Source organism: Microcaecilia unicolor, chromosome 3 (assembly GCF_901765095.1).
Source record: "Microcaecilia unicolor chromosome 3, aMicUni1.1, whole genome shotgun sequence".
Lineage (NCBI taxonomy): Eukaryota > Metazoa > Chordata > Amphibia > Gymnophiona > Siphonopidae > Microcaecilia > Microcaecilia unicolor.
This window is the reverse complement of record NC_044033.1, coordinates 107,179,372-107,196,300: the sequence shown is the minus strand read 5'-3', so window position 1 is coordinate 107,196,300 and position 16,929 is coordinate 107,179,372. Positions and strand designations below refer to the sequence as shown.

The following is a 16,929-nucleotide window of genomic DNA, read 5'->3' as shown; positions in this document are numbered from 1 at the left end:
CAAGACTCAACTGAAGAGGAACATCAATTATATCCTGTTTGGCGGAGCCAAGCGTATTTTCAAAATACGCTTGGCGTCGGCCAAATTGCTCGCCAGGTTTAGAGCAGGATCGCCGGGTTTATATGAGATGGCCGGCTTTGTTTTTCAGCCATAATGGAAACCGGGCCCGGCCATCTCAAACCCGGCGAAATGCAAGGCATTTGGGCATGGGAGGAGCCAGCATTTGTAGTGCACTGGCCCCCCTCACATGCCAGGACACCAACTGGGCACCCTAGGGGGCACTTTAAAACATTTTTTTTAAACCCCAAAATAGCTTCCAGGTGCATAGCACCCTTACCTTGTGTGCTGAGCCCCCCAAATCCCCCCAGAACCCACTCGCCACAACTCTACACCATTACCATAGCCCTAAGGGGTGAAGGGGAGCACCTAGATGTGGGTACAATGGGGTTTGGGGTTTTTTGGAAGGCTCAACATTAACCACCACAAGTGGAACAGGTGGGGGGGGGGGATGGGCCTGGGTCCACCTACCTGAAGTGCACTGCACCCACTAAAAACTGCTTCAGGGACCTGCATACTGCTGTCAAGGGGCTGGGTATGACATTTCAGGCTGGCCAAAAAAGTTTTTGTTTTTTTTTGGTTGGGAGGGGGTTGGTGACCACTGGGGGAGTAAAGGGAGGTCATCCCCGCTTCCCTCTGGTGGTCATCTGGTCAGTTGGGGCACTTTTTTCAGACTTGGTCCTAAAAATAAATGGACCAAGTCCGGCTGGTGAAATGCTTGTTTGAGCCGGCCATTTTTTTTTCATTATAAGGTGAAGCCGGCCATCCCGTACCCATGCCCCCGTCCCGCCTTCGCTACCCTACCAACACGCCCCCTTGAAGGTTGGCCGGCGCCGCAACGAAAAAGCAGTTGGGACTGGCCAAAATCGGCTTTAGATAATACCGATTTGGCTGGGATCAGGAGATCGCCGGCGATCTCCTGATTTGTGTCGGAAGATCGCCAGTGATCCCTTTCGAAAATGAGCTGGTTGGGCATGCATTGTGGCAGGTGTAAAAGCCAACAAAAAATGTTTGGTGTCCACATACATTTCCCATCTAAAATGGAGCGTGCATGCCAATATCTTATCTTGTCAAAATGTACTAAGATAGTAGTGATCGCGGTTCCCAGGAGAAAAGAAGACTCAGTCACTGCACAGTAGTGTCAACTAGTGACCATATGCAAGCTGTTTGCATACTGGGCTCCAAAGGGAGCAGTGACCTGTGGCCCATGGTGAGGCTGGAGGGAGAGGGGAAGAGGGGGTTAAAAATGGAGAAAGTCCCCCATGTAAGTAAGAGATAAGGTTTTTTGTTACTTTATCCCACAACAGAGAGATATTTCAATTGGTCTGGAAGATAAAAGGGAGACAGGAACTTGCTGAATTTAAAAAGAGATGTTTTATTTGGTAGCTTGACTCCCTAGTGGTAATACCACAGGATTACCACTAAGGGTCTCCATTTTAAAATATGAAGCACCATGGACAACCCTTGATAGGTGCCAGGGGTTTCAATGGAGGAGAGCAGCTAGGTAGTAATACTGTATGACTATAGGGCTTTGAGGGGATCAGGCAGGGGTATTTCAGTTGCTTGGGGACTTCAAAAGGATGAGGAGTAGTGACACAGGAGAGGGTGTATGGATAGCAGGAGTAGTAATTTTTAAAAAGCTGCTCCCGTGTACAATTGGGGGAGAACAGGATGCTTTCTTTTCCCATGTACGGATTTTAAAAAATCACTGCTCTCTGTGGACATGCTGTTAAGTTTGCTGTTGCAGTAATGTAGCCTGGCAGGGAGGCACGGAACCCTCAGAAAACACACCAGGGTACATAAGCATAAGCGTTGCCATACTGGGACAGACCAAAGGTCCATCAAGCCCAGTATCCTGTTTCCAACAGTGGCCAACCCAGGTAGCAAGTACCTGGCAAGATCCCAGAACAGTAAAGCAGATTTTATGTTTTTATCCTAGAAATAAGCAGTGGATTTTCCCTAGTCCATCTTAATAATGGCTTCTGAACTTTTCCTTTAGAAATTATCCAAAAAAAAAATTTAAACCCTGCTAAGCTAACTGCTTTCACCATATTCTCTGGCAACAAATTTCAGTTTAACTTCTCATTGAGTGAAGAAGTAAAAGGCAGGTTTGTTTGGTTTTTTTTTATAAAGAAATGGATGTGCAGCAAGTGAAGCACTTGCCATGCTCCCATTTCGGGTGGGAGCTCTTACCGCTACCCATTGAGGTGGTGGTAATGGCTCCCACGCTACCCTGGTGGTAACTGAGCAGCTCACGGCGCTGCCCGATTACCTCCAGGTACATCTCTCCCGCATTCCAATGCCAAAGCAGAAGAGGGAACTTATCAAAAACACATTGCACCCCAGCTGAAACCACTGCATTATATTTCTACAAACAAGTGCAATAACTATATTACAAGAGCGCAGGAACAGAAAAGACAGATCCCAGAATTACCCCTGGTACCTTAGTCTTCCAGGGCAGGTGCTGAACTGGTCTAACAGGATTCCAGGAAAATAAATTTAACAGATATGAATACATTTCTTATAAATCAGACAACCAATAAAAATGTGTGAGAACAAAATGACACCACCTCAAAAAAATTCATTTGATGAAGGAAAATCTTTGCTTAGTTGAGGTCAATGTGCAATAATTATACAATTTCCCTCATTTCACCATGTAAAGGCAATTCACCATGTAAAGGCAAAGAGGATTTTTCAATCTACTTATTGCTATCAGACTGCACATTTTTGAAATTCTCTTCTTTTTAAGAAATTTTACTAATTTGTGGTAATGGTGGAATTTTTGAAAATTATTGTATATTTTGGTTTAAAATATTGTAATTCCTGATGTTTGTTCACCTTTTGTCTGTTGTTACGGTGCTGCCAACCACGCAGTGGGGGGGGAGGGGCAGGGGGTCCTGAGACCAGAGGGGAGGGGAACGCAGATGGGGAGGGGGTCCTGAGACCTGAGAGGGTCCTGAGACCAGAGAGGGAGGGGGGAGGGTAGGAGGGTGTCCTGAGACCAGAGAGGGAGCGGGGGAGATATCTCTGTCACACACACACACACTCTCTCACAATCAGTGTCTTTCTCTCTCACACACTCTGTCTCACACTGTATCACATTCACTCTCTGTGTCACACAGTCACTCTCACACACTCGGTCTCACAGAGAGTCTGTGTATCGCACACATACTCTCTCACACTCACTGTGTCTCACATACTCACACACACACACACACGCTCTCTCTCACACACTCGCACCCAGACTCACTCTCTCTCTGTCACATACACACACTCGCACATTCACTGTCTCTCACACAGTCACTCTCACACACACACTCTCTCAAACATACACACTCCGAGGAAAACCTTGCTAGCGCCCGTTTCATTCGTGTCAGAAACGGGCCTTTTTTACTAGTGATTATATAATGCAATTCTTGGGTGATATGGTCCTAGCTCTTTGTTCTTGTAATCCACAATGAACTGTTGGTATTTGCAAAATCTTTATAATGTAAAGTGAAAATGGAAAATCATTGTCCATTCAAAGGTTATAGGAATTTAATTAGGAGCCACCTGGGCCCTGATGACAAGGGTATGTAGTAGAGATGAACTGAAATTGTTATTGGAAACTGTGCTTTTAAACCAGGGCTTTTCCTGTGAGGAAGGTTATCCCGTCATGAGAATAAGAATCATTAAAAAAAATGAGGAAACATCATATTGGTATCTCTTCCATGTACAGCATATTTCAACAGCCTATTAAGCATTGATGCTCAGTGCAGAATGACTTGGCCTCTGCTTTTCTCTTTTGTACAGGTATTTGGAGCAGAGATATCAGGTACAAAAGTAACCTGCCCTTGACCGAGATCAACAAAATCCTAAAAAATTTGGAGAGTAAAAAACTCATCAAGGCCGTCAAATCTGTAGCAGTGAGTAAAAGAGTTTTTTTGTGTTAGAAATTATCTATTTCAGACACATACATCTAATCTAATCCACCATTTGTTAACCATTAATTCCTCTGTGGGTCTGAAGTGGTGTACAGATTTACATTAAAACACAGTCAAATTACAAAATACAAACATACATTATACTACATGCAAGTTATGTACTCTGGTATGGATGCATGCATGCAACCTTAACATTTAATGCAGTATTGGTAGCAATGAAAAATGCCAAAATAGATCAGTCCTTTGTTGATATTCGTATTCGCCGTTTACTTCATCTTCTCTTTATCTCCAACAGGTTGCTCTTGTCTTCTTTTGTTCTTCCCCATCAATTGGATTGTGTCTCTGTTGTGGGATATAATGCCAAAAACGTGGTCTCAACCCATTTATTTATGCGGATGACATCACTATTTTTCTATTCCTTTTAAAACAGACTTTAGCAAAATAGCCAATGAAATACAGCTTGGGTTGCACTCCATGCTAGATTGGGCCAACACTTTTAAATTCAAATTCAGTGCTGAGAAAACACATTGCTTTATCCTCTCCTCTCCCTATAACAAGTTTACGACCTCCACATTAATCACACCTGAGCTTGTCTTACCAATCTCTGAGTCTAAAAATATTAGGTGTAGTTGTTGATAGACACTGAACTCTGGAGCAGCAAACGAACTCTACCACCAGACAAATGTTCTTCTTTCTTTGGAAGCTAAAAGGCATAAAACCTTATTTCCCTAGGGAAGTATTTCGTAGTTTAATTCAGTCACTAGTCCTTAACCGCCTCGATTACTGTAATGGGATATATGCAGGGTGCAAAGACATGCTTCTAGCCTTATTTATGGTAAATCGAGGTTTGAAAGTTCAAGACCACTGCGTGAGAAGCTGCACTGGTTCCCTGTCAAGGACCGAATAACATTTAAAATTTGTGCTCTGGTGCATAAAATTCTCTATGGTGAAGCTCCTGCATATATGGACACCCTTGTCAGCTTACCACCTCGAAACTCTCACAGATCAGCTCGCTTTTACTTAAATCTGCATTACCCAATCTATAGTGGCCTCAAGTATAAAACCACCTAGGCCTCCACCTTTTCCTATATTAGCGCACAACTGTGGAATGGTCTACCTAAATTTGTGAAAATTACCCCTGATCATCTGACCTTCAAAAAATATCTTAAGACCTTCTTATTTGGAAAAGCTTACACTCAAGACCCGCCCCGCATCTCTTCCTATTGAATTCAATTTCTCTTTCCGCATTTCCCCACCTTTGCTATTACTCTCTAGTCTCTTTCACTTCAATGTTGTTGACTGTTTGTTGTAGAATTGATGTATGATTTCTGTAGATTACTATAAGCCACATTGAGCCTGCCCGTGGGTGGGAAAATGTGGGATATAAATGCTATAAATAAATAAATAAACCATCTTACTTACCTAGAGAGTTTTGTTTTTTCATTTTAAACACTGTGTCCCCACCACCCTGCCTTTAGCCAGGGGCTATAGGTCACTGCTCCCTTTGGAGCCTAGTATACAGACAGCCTGTACATGGCCATTAGCTGGCAGTACTCTGCAGTGACTGGGTCTCCCTTTTTTCCAGGGAACTTTGGTTAGTACTATCTTTGTATAATTTATCTTGTCACATGTAGACAGACTCATACGCCTCCTCAACAAGTCTTATGCAAATAATTAATTCTGGCTTGCAAGACTGTGTTCTGCTTACGATACATTGGTTCATGGCGGATTACATTAAAGAAGCCAGTCTGTCACTGGGAAGTCTACTGGGGTTGAGAATTACGCATCCTCCCACATTAGATATCATACCTTTGCTGGTGGGGATGCCGAAGCCCCATCAGTCGAAATAATCTACTGCCAAAGTGGACCCCTTCCTCCATGTGCTGCCTCTGGAGTGAGGAAGTCAGCAGGGTGCCTCCAGCTGCCAATGCCGGCAGTCCCTGAACATGCTTGGGGAGTTCAAGCTTTGGTGGCTGGATGCATCCTGCTGATTTTTCTTGCTCCTGAGGCAGTACAAGGAGGAAGGGGTGAATCAGGCAGCGGATTTATTCATCTGGCAGGGCTTCAGCTACCCCACCAGCCACTGAACAGAAACTGCAGCTTTGGAGCGCTTATGAGCCCAAAGTGGGGAGGGGTGTCAGGTCTCCAAGGCTCCTCCCCTCCCCGAGCTACTGATTAAAGGCCCTCTTCCTTTCTCCTACTTCCAAGTCCAACTTTCTCTCCTTTCCTCCTCTCTACCCCTGGGTCCATTTCTCTCCCAACTTCCTCCCCCTCCCCCCCCCCCCCCCCCAAAGTCCAACACCTCTCTTTTTCTTCTTTTCCTCCACCTTCTCTACCCCAGGTTCATTATCTCTCCCTCTCTCTTCTCCCTCAATTTCCTTCCCTCCATTTTTCTCTCCGAGTTCAGCATCTCTCCCTCCCCTTTTGGCCTTCCTGCCCAAGGTTTTCTCTGAATTTCCTCCCCCACCTGCACGCACGCACAGTCTGGCATCTCTCCCGGCCAATTGGTGTCTCTCTCTCTCTCTCACAGAGGTCCTCTCCCCTTCGAACCCAGTTTAGGTTGTCAGCAAGTCTTTGGCCCTGCAGCACCAGCGACAGCCGTACTGAAAGGAGGCTTGCAACCTGCAGGGCTGCCAAGAGGGGGGGCAGGGAGGGCAAAATTCCCCGGGCCAGCACCAGCAAGCTTCTTCTTGCTGCCTGCTTCCGGATCTGTCCTCCCCTGCTCTTGTGTGCCGCACAAGTCCAACACCTCTCTTTTTCTTCTTTTCCTCCACCTTCTCTACCCCAGGTTCATTATCTCTCCCTCTCTCTTCTCCCTCAATTTCCTTCCCTCCATTTTTCTCTCCGAGTTCAGCATCTCTCCCTCCCCTTTTGGCCTTCCTGCCCAAGGTTTTCTCTGAAATTCCTCCCCCACCTGCACGCACGCATAGTCTGGCATCTCTCCCGGCCAATTGGTGTCTCTCTCTCTCTCTCTCTCTCAGAGGTCCCCTCCCCTTCGAACCCAGTTTAAGTTGTCAGCAAGTCTTTGGCCCTGCAGCGCCAGCAACAGCCGTACTGAAAGGAGGCTTGCAACCTGCAGGGCTGCCAAGAGGGGGGGCAGGGAGGGCAAAATTCCCCGGGCCCAGCACCAGCAAGCTTCTTCTTGTTGCCTGCTTCCGGATCTGTCCTCCCCTGCTCTTGTGTGCCGCCCAGGACTCGGATGATTGCATTAGTGCGATATCACGTTAATGTAGTCATCTGGGTCCTGACTTCCAGCACGGACAGGAGTGGGAGAGGACAGACCATGGGAGTAGGCACTCAGGAAGCGGCTTGCCAGTGCCAGGCCGCCCCTTGGAGGCAAAGACAGATGGATAAGGGGGCGGGTGGGAGCGTCGGTGCGAGTTGGGGGGGTTGTTTGTGGCGTTTCGGTTCTGCCCCGGGTCCGGCTACGTCTCTTGTCAGCCCTGGCAGCCTGCACCGGGCCTTTCCTTCTGACCCATCCCGTTCCTTTTTGATCTAACTTCCTGTTTTCAGAAGGATGGGACTGGTCAGAGTCCTTTGCCAGGGGGAGTCCTAGAACTGGATGAAGGAGCTAGTGCCTCAAATTTGTGTACTTTGAATCGTCTCCTGTCCTGGCTCAGCTTCATAGAACTTACCAGTTTGTCAAGTTCTTGATCTGTCACTAGTCTAATGCTGCAAGTTAATCTTTCTGATCATTAATCCAATGAAATCTTTTGGCTTTATTAGAGGGAAAGCTAGAAGTGGAGAGGCAAGCAGTATTCATGTAACTGTCACCTGTGCCACCCTCCACAATAATCCACCCATCAGCCTTGGCCCCTAGATAGAAAGGAGCTTCAGGAGAGGGTAACATCTCAGAATAACCTTTTAATGGACTCCTGCCTCCCCATCTTTCAGACTCCTCGTGTAGGCAAAGAAAATGGTTTGTTATAAAAGTCCTGTGGGCATGGTCTTCTAAAACTAACTGTATGGAAATATATTCTTATTTTGACAGGCCTCAAAGAAAAAAGTTTACATGCTATACAACCTCCAGCCAGACCGGTCTGTGACTGGTGGAGCCTGGTACAGTGACCAAGATTTTGAATCGGAATTTGTAGAAGTGCTAAACCAGCAGTGTTTTAAGTTCTTGCAGACAAAGGTCAGTGCCTGCTATGGAGAACATAGTCTTCATTTTCACAAGCAAAGAAGTAATTTGCTTCTAAAAATTAGTGGAGCTGGTGGGACGATTCCTTGGGAATTCTGCACACTGCCATGGGAGGAAGAGATTTGATTTCCTGATCCAGTAATTGCTTTGTGGCTGCCTGGAGCTGCTGCGACTGTAGTGTTCACAGACCACTGAGGGGTGGAAGGGGTGGAGAGTCCAGTGATACACAGAGGATAATTTTACAACAGAGCTTCTAGGCAGGAAATGCACATGGGAGTATATGTTTCACTTGTTTTCCCCAAGGACAAGCAGGACTGTAGAATCCTAACCTTGGGTAATGTCACCAATGGAACTGGTGTGGGAAACAGCAACTTTTTCTAGAAGCCTTTGGGTAGGCTCACTGTGCATGTGCACCTGTTCCTGTCTGCTGCCGAGGTCAGTTGCACTGGTTTCCATTCAGTCTAAACATTTCTGTAACGCTGATTGGACCTATTTTCCACTGTAGACATCTCAGTGCCTTAGAGACTTTTTTTCTTTGGGGTTTTTTTTTTAATCAGTTTCTTCGTTCAAGTTTGTAAGTCTTGTTGTTGTTGTGTGGTCTTGTCCCGATTACCTGATATTTCCTTAGTCAAGTTGTTCAGCAAATTTTAAATTTTATTTCTTTTTTTCATATCAGCTCAGTATATGGGCTTCTTTTTAAGTCTTAAGCTCCCAGTCAGGGTATTTTTGTCACTATTCAAGTCCTTTGATTTTGCTGTGACCATACAGCTTATCCGGTCAGTGGTGGGCTGGTCCTTAGCTCTACAATGCGAAGAATTTGGATTCAGATGCCCTGTTGGTGCTGGTTGGCTGTGGTAGTTTGTTTGTTTGTTTGTTTATTGCATTTGTATCCCACGTTTTCCCACCTCTTTGCAGGCTCAATGTGGCTTACAATACATCATGGATAGTGGAAGTAAGAAGAGAATAGATATTTGGTATTACAGAAGGATTTTGGGTTGCATGGTAATAGAATACATGATAGTAATGTAACAAAAGGCATTATAAAACATTTCTGGATATATGTGTTCAAGCCTGGGGCAGGAGGAAAGACACCGACCGCTATTGTAGCCAGCTATCAAGTAGTGCAGGGTGCATGTGGAAGGAAACACCTTACCTATTCTTGGGCTGGAAGCTTTTTCAATCACCTGGACATGCTGTGTGTGCTGATGTGCCAATAGATTGCTATGGGAGGAGGTAATTCAGAGTTTGACACATTGGTAATGGCATATAGGAATAGATATTGAAAGGAACTGTCTCACACAGTAGAAGCAAAATGGGCTTCATGTAGTTCTGGTTCTTTCCTAGTAATGATCAATCGCATCACCCAGTTCTCCATTGCCATTTTATTTGTCTAAAAGCCTGCATTCATGTGGAATTGCAATGTCTCTAAATGAGCTCTACATAGGCCATTGTAGATTTTTGCTTTGTATTGGTACAGGCAGATGCAGCTCGAGACAATAAGCAGAGCCCCATGATTCAGAGGAATAGTTCATTTGCATCATCGCATGAGGTGTGGAAATTCATCTGTGAGCTGGGCATCAGCAAGGTGAGGCAGCCAGTGATGTTCAGCTGTGTCATCCCTAGCAAAGTCAATAGAAGAACCTAAACTTTCCTTTCTAAAAATATTTATTAGTGACTGAAATAAGTACTCATTCCTGGCCAGGATCGTTTTTCCTGTTTGAGCCCTAGTATTGCATCACTTTATTTAAAATTATCTAAAACCTGCCTTTTATAACATTCTAGATGAGAAATAATTTAACATTTTGGGGGTGATGATTATACATACAAATGATAGGTAAAAAAAATGTAAGGAATGTGGAGAATATTCAATGAAACTTCCCGGTTTGTGTAATCTCTTTATATCTCTACTCTCAGATTTGTTTCCAGTTGTGTTTTATGGCTTCTTTGCCCTTCTCACACCTGCAGTTTGAAGAATTGAATGTCTCATGGTTAATGCTTTTTCCTTCCTTCCTTCCCTCACTCCATCTAACCCATGCTACACATGCTAGGTAGAATTGTCAATGGATGATATTGAAACCATTCTCAACACGTTAATTTATGATGGTAAAGTAGAGATGACCATCATTGCTGCTAAAGAAGGAACAGTGGGCAGCGTGGACGGGCAGATGAAACTGTATCGAGCAGTCAATCCCATCATCCATCCCACCGGGATCATGCGAACACCGTGCGGCCTCTGTCCAGTGAGTGAATTTAGACTTGTACTGACAACAAAGATAAGTTATTGTGTGCTGAAGGGAGTTCCAGATGGCTTAGGGGTACAGAGCCTTTCACCTCCATGTCACAGGTTCAAATTAGACTTGAGTAGTTGACCTATGGGAAAGGAGGTGCTGGTTTAAATTTAATTCCCAGTGGATGGGTATCCACACCACTAAACCTTAGAGAATTGGCCCTTAATTCTTTTTTCTCTTATGTGAGACAAGCCTTAAGGGCCCTTTTACTAAGCCGCGTAGGTGCCTACGCGTGCCGAACGCACGCCAAATTGGAATTACCGCCCGGTTACCGCATGGCCCTTGCGGTAATGTTCAGTTTTGGCGTGCGTCCGCTACATGTGTCTGAAAAATATTTATTTTCTGGCATGCGTAATGGACGCACACCAAGTGGCATTTGACCGATATGCTCATATCACCCCTCTCCTCAAGTCACTTCACTGGCTTCCGATCAGATACCGCATACAATTCAAGCTTCTCCTACTAACCTACCAATGCACTCGATCTGCAGCCCCTCCTTACCTCTCTACCCTCATCTCCCCTTAAGCTCCTACCCGTAACCTCCGCTCACAGGACAAATCCCTCCTCTCAGTACCCTTCTCTACCACCGCCAACTCCAGGCTCCGCCCTTTCTGCCTCGCCTCACCATATGCTTGGAATAAACTCCCTGAGCCCATACGCCAAGCCCCCTCCCTGCCCATCTTCAAATCCTTGCTCAAAGCCCACCTCTTCAATGTCGCTTTCGGCACCTAACCATTATTCATCTATTCAGGAAATCTAGACTGCCCCAATTTGATTGACTGCACTTTTTTTTGTCCTTTAGATTGTAAGCTCCGTCGAGCAGGGACTGTCCTCTGTGTTAAATTGTACAGCGCTGCGTAACCCTGGTAGCGCTTTATAAATGTTAAGTAGTAGTAGTAGTCATTACCACCCAGATTCTTTACCGCTAGGTCAATGGCTGGCAGTAAGGTCTCAGACCCACAATTGATGCGTGGCAATTTTGATTTTTTTTCTGCAAAAAAAAAAAAGGCCTTTTTTACAGGCGCGCTAAAAAATGGATCACCGTGCACCCAAAACCCGCACCTACGCTACCGCAAGCCATTTTTCAGTTTGCCTTTGTAAAAGGACCCCTTAGTAAGTTATGTTCTAATTAGCACAATTATTTGGAATCTGAGCAGGAAAACCGAAGTGTGGATGGGAATGAAGTCTGAACTACCCTCTCTTCCACCATTAACAGGGCACTCTGGGGAAGCGTATTCTGTGAACTTCAGTTTTGTAGATTTTCCATGGCTACAAAAGTCACTAGAGAGACAAAAACCTGCTGTTAAAGATGCAGCAACATTCATAGCTGTAGCTGTTCTAGCTTCTAGGTGTGGCTTTATATATTGGTGAATTCACAGCACGCAGATTTTGGAGAATGGCCTTAAGAAAATTGCAGACATCCAAACATTTGAAGTTGAAGCTATTGTGAAATTGTTTTGAATGTTGCTGTTACAGAAGTTGACTTGCATTCTGTGACTGGTTCACATTCATTCTTGCCTTAAGTTCTTTGCTTGAAAAACTAATTTTGCTGTTGCTGTTTAAAGCAGCAGTACAAGTAACCCCCCCCCCCCCCCCCCCCCAAAAAAAAAAAAACCCTTACATGTTTCTTTGCATTTTGTGCAGATCTTAGTGTTTAATTTTTTTTTTAAGTTTCAGAGCTTTATTGGAAGATTTTCAAATCATTGCTATTGCTGCTGTTGTAACAGTCAAAATAGTCAACAACCAACTATCCCACCCCTCCCCTTGTCTAACATTTTTGATAAACCATTACTTGGCAACTCCTAAACACATGAATCTAGGTATATTGAATTGGTGGAAATTGTAGACTGGACTCTCCTGCTGTTCACCCTCTCTGCGCACCTCCAGCCTAAGTCAATTTACCACCCTTTGTCTCTGGGCAGTGAGTAGTAGTGACATCAGCTCCTTCAGCCTCAGTCTTCTGGAAGCATTCATGTGTTCATGGTGCCATACTGGTGCTAATCCATCGATCCCAGCACTGGCTGCAAGGCTGCATTTTCTATTTGGCAGGATCATTACTTTTTAAGGGATTTGGATTTAGTTCACACATTTTCTCAGTGATTCAAGGGGAATTATATTCACATACTGTAGGTATTTTCCTGTCCCCAAAAGGCTTACAATCAAAGTTTGTTCCTGAAGCAATGGAGGGTTAAGTTACTTGTGCCAAGGTCACAATGAGCAGCAGTGAGATTTGAAACAGGCTTCCCTGGTTCTCAAGCTATTACTGCTTTAACCTTTAAGCTGCTGCTACTCCTCATATGGTTCTGGTATTAAGTCAATTTGTCAATTTTTCTCTCCATAGGTTTTTGATGACTGTTACGAAGGTGGTGAAATTTCCCCATCAAACTGTGCATATATGTCAGAGTGGCTAGAATTTTAATGACAAAACAAGAAACTGTGCAACACAGCCACACCTCTCAACCCAGCTTCAGTGAAGCAGTTTGTATTTTTAATCCGAGAGCAAAGGTGATCGTTTCCAGCATACAGGCAGTTGGCAGTGACCTTCCTCATCTGATGCTTGACTGGATTTTTGACAGAGGAAATATTTATTTTTATTTTATGCAGAGAAACATCAATTTTGTTTTACCTTGATGAATGCCGACGTGGTGGACTTAAGAGTTTATCTATACAAAGGCTAACATTTCTACTCAGGATATAAAGCTAATCACAATCAGTATGATTTATATTGTTTCCAAACATGGTATTAAGGTGAAATTTAGTTGAAATACTTAATAGGAAGAACCTCCAAGTGCAGAGTGAAGCCTTTGATTGTCTCATCCTAAAGCCTTGATCAAAATAATCATAATGTGTTTTCCCCAACTGTAGCACACAGTGCATCCTCTCAGAATGTACTTAGTAACATTAACTAGTTTTCAAAGTCATTCCACTCAAAGGTGAGGCTTTAAACTTTCAAAGTTAACCAGGTTAAATTATCCCCAAGATGTAACCTGATAATCTTAGGTCAGAAAGACTTTTCTGCTTGCATTATTAAAAAGTTTAATTCAAAGAAACCATTTCAAATCCAAAGATAATAATATTGTTTTTTTAACAGTAGAGTACTGTTATGTTGCAAATTGTAATTTTGCAGAATGGAATAATGTAAAGGATTTTTTTTTTAATATAGCAGTAATTCACAAAGGGCTCCATTTACAAAGTCACTATAGTGATTCCCAGCGCGGCAGATGTGACGAAGCCCATTTGCCACATGGGAATCCCTACCGTAGCTTTATAAAAGGAGCCCATAATTTTGCTGTCTCAGAATTAAAGTTCTGAGAAAATGCCAGTTAAGAGTGTGTCTCCTTTCATTCCTGGACTGATAAGAGCTCAAATTACCAGTTGGCTGCTTTCAATTTTGATGTAATAAATAAACCAAGAAAATCATTTAAGAATTATTTATTGTTTTAATTTCTATTATGTAAGTAATAGCTTCAGTGATTTAATATGTAAAATCAGCCCATTCTTTGTTCATCTGTCCTTTTTGTAGGCCTATAGTCAACTTCTTGCATTATAATAGACTTGCCACCAAATTCAGTGCTAAGCTTGATTTCCCCTCCAGAAAGACTAACACTCCAATACATTAATCTGCTCATCATCAACAGTATTCAGTGGTCACCTTGCTGCTTAATCTTTGCAATTGTAGTTTTCAGTTTGCTGCTAAGAGGCAGTCAACATATGTGACCATCTTTGGGGAAAAAGCAACTAAGGTCTCCAGAAACAAAAAAAAATGAATTTTGTTAGACATACAATTTGTATGTTTCAATGGTTTTTATTGATGACAAGTCATAAAGTACAAATCCACCTTAACATAGCGGCGTCAATAGACATACAATTTGTAATACAACAGTTCAAACCCTCTTCCTTTATGTGAAAAAAAAATAGTTACAGAAATTCAAACATGTAAATTTTCAGACTCCTTATGGACCCATGGCATGAAAAACTGGCCATTCTCAACATTTTGAATCTGCTACTTTAATCACTTTGTCCCAGAGACTGTCGCATATAAATTCAATGATGACCATACAGTAACCTTTATGTACACTCGAGACATTGCATAGTTTTTGTTTTTAGTTATTTTAATTACTGCTGCAGCAGTGAAATAGATTGATACAACAGACCATCTCTGATCAATGTCCAAAGAAAGAAAAGAGATTTTCAACCCAGGCTTCAGGGCACACCCAGCCAGTTGGGGTTTTCAGGATATCCTGATTTCTATAAACAGTAATTACTTTCAATTTTAACTCATTTTCCTTAATATTAGTATCCATGTCCACCAGCACATCTCACATTCTTTAGAAAAATTCTATTGTGGAGACACCTTGAAGTCTGCAGCTGAGAGATCAAAATTTTCCACCTTGCAAAACTTCTGTTGCTTTCTTCTTGGACAAATGCCATACTTTTCTGAATCCAAACTTTTTCTCTGTCAAATGCGACGCAGTAGCTGCGTTTCACTCAATCTCGTCTTCAGGCGTTTAACTGAACAAGAAAGGTTTTCAATTTTCTTACAGCCACTTAACTAGAGTTGGCCGCTGACAGGAATCGGGAGTCATGGCGCTGTGCTCCAAACTTTTTCTAAAGAATGTGAGATAATATTAGTGTCCTTGTCTACCAGCATAAGAACTGCATAGGGGTTGGTGGTATTGAAAAAATCTGTGTAGAAATTCCAGCAAAGCTATTATGCAGATAATGAAGGATTTATAAACTGGGTATATTCATAAGGATATGGTGTAAATATTAACAATAATTGATGTTACCAACAGTCTTATGCTGTTGTACATAGAATGTAAAATAAGGACGGATTGAATGATTGGTTAAAAGTCAATATCACCTTTTGAGGTCTCCAGATGAAGGTGGGAATAGTACGTTTGGGTTGAGTGTGACTGGCATTCAAGAGTATGAGTGTGTTTGAGGTTTAAATTTTGGGATATATGGCTAAGGGAAACAGATTTTGTATACAAATTTTGTTGTAATAATATTTCAAAATAAAGAAAGGAAAAGGAGTTAAAGTTGAAAGTAGTTACTTTTTATAGAAATCAGTATTGTGTCTAACTAGATTAAATTTTTTCTGGTACTCATTAGAAAGAGAGGAGAATTGAATTCAATGGGGATATCCTGAAAACCCTGACTGGCTGGTTGTGCCCAGAGGACTGGGTTGAAAACCTCTAGCCTATACTAAGAAGTGATTCCAATGGATAATGAGCTGCTAGTGCTCCCCTTATTCCATACAGGAAGATCATATGAAGGACTACGGCTAGAGCAGGGACTGTCACACTTCAACCATTTCCCTTTAAAAGAGAAGGGCAAAGGGCCCTGGTCCTCTCTTTGGAGTAGCACAAAACATTTTGTATGGATGCAGCATTAGCACTATTGGTCCCTTTTTATTAGTAGCAGCTGTTGTATGTAACAGATGTAGCAAACTGGAAGTTCTACAGATTCATTTACTCAGGATGCTCACAAGCCCTAATTGTCCATGTGATGGATTAATGTTATCTCTCACTAAGGCAAAAACAAGCAGTATTTTTGTTGTACTTTAAAATAAAAATTTAGAGATAACCAGGAAAATACATATTGTATACCACTGTACTGGGAGAGAATACATGCACTTGCAGGCATTATCAATAGCAAAAAGAAGCAAACATCAATATTACCCAAACCACCAGATTGCGATATAAAAGTTAAGTACAGTAAAAGAAAAGAAGGAAATCTGCTGCACTAAAATTTCAGAGTTAAGCTGGAAAGTCAAGTTTTGAGCAACAGAAGTAGGAAATGAAGTAGAAGCTGGTTCCTGTGCCACTTTGTGATTCAGAAATGTCCTTTCTGCTGTCAGCAGACCAGTACAAATTAAAGTGTAAATGCTGTGGCCTGAAAGATTAACCTTCTCTTTCAGGTAAGTGCCTGTCCCTTCCAAACTTGTGGCAGACCTGCCTTTCACAAAAATCAATGAGAAAAGCCTAGGCATCTTAATACCAAGAAATGACAGCAGTTAATTCATCAAGCCACATCATGGGTTTAGCTACCCAGCAATTGAAAGCAGTCCTAGAAAAAGCTGTAAAGCACCTTACTAGCTGTTAAGACAAATGAACCAGTTTTTCGGAGATATAGGGCAGTGATGATAGTTTAAACCTTGTACCGCAGCAGGTGTTGGATTTAGTGCGTCTATATCTGGCAGATGTGTATTCCTGGAAAAGGGCAGATTCTCCAAGCTGACAGTGCTGCTGCTTGTAGCAATGAGGAGGGGTGGAAGGGAAAGGCTAGTAACATTACAATTAATTTCAGAAAGTTTAGGGGCATTTGTGTATTTTGTTTGTTTTATTTTCTTCATATTATTAAAGCGTCAGAATTGAGCAGAATGTCAAGTGTAAGCATGCTGAAATTTTAGGGCCAAGCAAAACCATGATCTGGCTGCCACCAATTTTCATAATTAGGGGTTGATTGATCTGCCAACATGTATTATTGTCGTCTCATTTTTCAACGAGTCCAGATT

General features: G+C 42.8%; 1 protein-coding gene across 3 annotated transcripts in view; it reads left to right on the top strand.

The window, feature by feature from the left end:
• POLR3F (RNA polymerase III subunit F) overlaps positions 1-13,522 on the top strand; it is a 49,287-nt gene extending 35,765 nt beyond the window's left edge. For 2 of the 3 annotated variants that reach the window (XM_030196239.1, XM_030196238.1), the window contains 5 exons: positions 3,850-3,962; positions 7,972-8,115; positions 9,599-9,706; positions 10,170-10,361; positions 12,751-13,522. In XM_030196239.1, coding sequence (XP_030052099.1) covers positions 3,850-3,962; positions 7,972-8,115; positions 9,599-9,706; positions 10,170-10,361; positions 12,751-12,828 — 635 coding nt within the window. In that variant the 3' untranslated portion in view covers positions 12,829-13,522. The remainder of the gene's footprint in view (positions 1-3,849; positions 3,963-7,971; positions 8,116-9,598; positions 9,707-10,169; positions 10,362-12,750) is intronic. The other variant, XM_030196240.1, reaches the window with a different exon arrangement.
• The last annotated feature ends 3,407 nt before the right edge of the window (positions 13,523-16,929 follow it).